Source organism: Cynoglossus semilaevis, chromosome 16, assembly GCF_000523025.1.
Source record: "Cynoglossus semilaevis isolate Cse_v1.0 chromosome 16, Cse_v1.0, whole genome shotgun sequence".
Lineage (NCBI taxonomy): Eukaryota > Metazoa > Chordata > Actinopteri > Pleuronectiformes > Cynoglossidae > Cynoglossus > Cynoglossus semilaevis.
The window spans coordinates 15584398-15586143 of record NC_024322.1 but is presented as its reverse complement, the minus strand read 5'-3'; the positions used below and the strand labels follow the sequence as shown (position 1 = coordinate 15586143).

Sequence of the window (1746 nt, the reverse complement as noted above, 5' to 3'; positions counted from 1 at the left end):
CGTGTTGTTCCTTTGGTGTGTTACAGAACCAAGAACCTGTGTTCTCCAAGGATGGAAACAGGTTCTTTCTGACAGTTCCAGTCAAACAAGGAGGACGAGGAGAGTTCCACCACATCGCCATGTTCACCACACAGGTACCAGTCCGTCTGTCGGCAGTGGAGGAGTTAGGACACTTCCTCGTCTCCAGTGTCAAAGCCACAGAAGAAGAAACTGTGATCATGTGACTAAGGTTTTATTAAAAACTCCCATCATTCCCTTCTTCAGTTCAGGGCGGATCAGAACGACGTGCGTCACCTGACGTCAGGAAACTGGGAGGTGACCAGGATCGTCGCCTTCGACGAGAACACGGACAACCTGTGAGTAGAACCGAGTCAGTGAGTTAGTTCCTTCCTGGGTAACTAGTTAAGTCAGGTTGATTCTCTTCATGTTTCGGTCTCACAGATATTAAACTAAATATTCTGATCGTTTATAAACACCGTCTTTTTCCCGTAGGTATTTTCTGAGCACGGAGGGTTCACCACGAAGACGACAACTTTACAGGTTCGACCGACACTAAAATCAAGAGTCCACGGGTCACCACAAGGTGGCACTAATACGTATCATGGAAGTGTACTTTCCTAATAAAACAAATGAACAAATGTCAATAAAACATAATTGGATTAAAACCCGTCACTGTTGAAAAGGCTGGAAATAAAAAACAAATGTTTAGTTTATTTGATTAACCCAGTTAGTTGATCACAGCAGGTCAGAAAGTACTAGTTCATTAAAGATGAATTCATTCCTAAATCTGATTTGCTGTCTGTTTGAATGACCGTTGTTTTGTGTTCTTCTGTCCTCAGTGTTAAAACCGTGGGTCTGTTCCCACGTCGGTGTCTGACCTGTGAGTTAAACAAAGCCCAGTGTCTGTACTTCGACGCCAACATGAGTCCTGAACACCATCACATCATCATACACTGTAAAGGTAGGTGCTGTTCACCACTGTGATGATGTCACTGCGATGACATCACTGCGGTGACATCACTGCGATGATGATAAACATTTTATATTTATATATATTTTATATATTCCAGTTCAACTCTTTGACTCCTGCTGTCACTCCCCCTCACTCCCTCACCCCCCTTCTCTCTGTTCTCAGGCCCTGGAGCTCCGTCCGTGATCGTACACAGCCTCAATAACTCAGGTGAGGACTTCATTCAGTCTTAGTGTGTGTGGTGTTCACGTCCAGCTGCACAGAAAAAAAAAGATGACGTTGAATAAACGTGCAGGAATCTTACGATATGATACGTATCACAACACAATGAATAATATTGATACAGATATCCTGTAACAATATATTGCGGGACTTTGTATTGAGTGACGTTTTAATAGTCGGCGTTTGTTCTGGTCATCTGTCGACCAGACGTCTGGATTCATCACCTCGCTTTGATCGTCAGGGGTCAAGGAACGTTTGATGTGTGTGAGGTCATGGGGGAGGAGGGGGGAGGACAACACGTGCTCCAGTCTGTGATGTCACAGAGAAGACACGCTTTTATATTCACATCAAAAGCTTCTCCATCCGTGCAGAGGTGCTAGACTGACCCCCCCCACCCTCCAGCCCACGTGTTAGAGAGGAGGTGCTAGACTGAGAGGGAGGGAGGGGGAGGGAGAGAGGGGAGGGAGATAACAGCTGTGCTGCAGAAAAACAATTTGCAGTTTGAGGGATAGTTGGAGAGGCTGTGCGTTCACAGCTGGGGGGGGGGGGTTTGG

The 1746-nt window shown here is 45.9% G+C and overlaps 1 protein-coding gene across 1 annotated transcript in view; it reads left to right on the top strand.

Annotated features, from left to right (window-relative positions):
* Positions 1-1746, top strand: part of dpp10 (dipeptidyl peptidase like 10) — a 54854-nt gene that overhangs the window by 48089 nt on the left and 5019 nt on the right. Inside the window, exons 14-18 of the mRNA XM_008328940.3 lie at positions 27-134; positions 265-356; positions 493-540; positions 840-961; positions 1136-1180. Coding sequence (XP_008327162.2) covers positions 27-134; positions 265-356; positions 493-540; positions 840-961; positions 1136-1180 — 415 coding nt within the window. The remainder of the gene's footprint in view (positions 1-26; positions 135-264; positions 357-492; positions 541-839; positions 962-1135; positions 1181-1746) is intronic.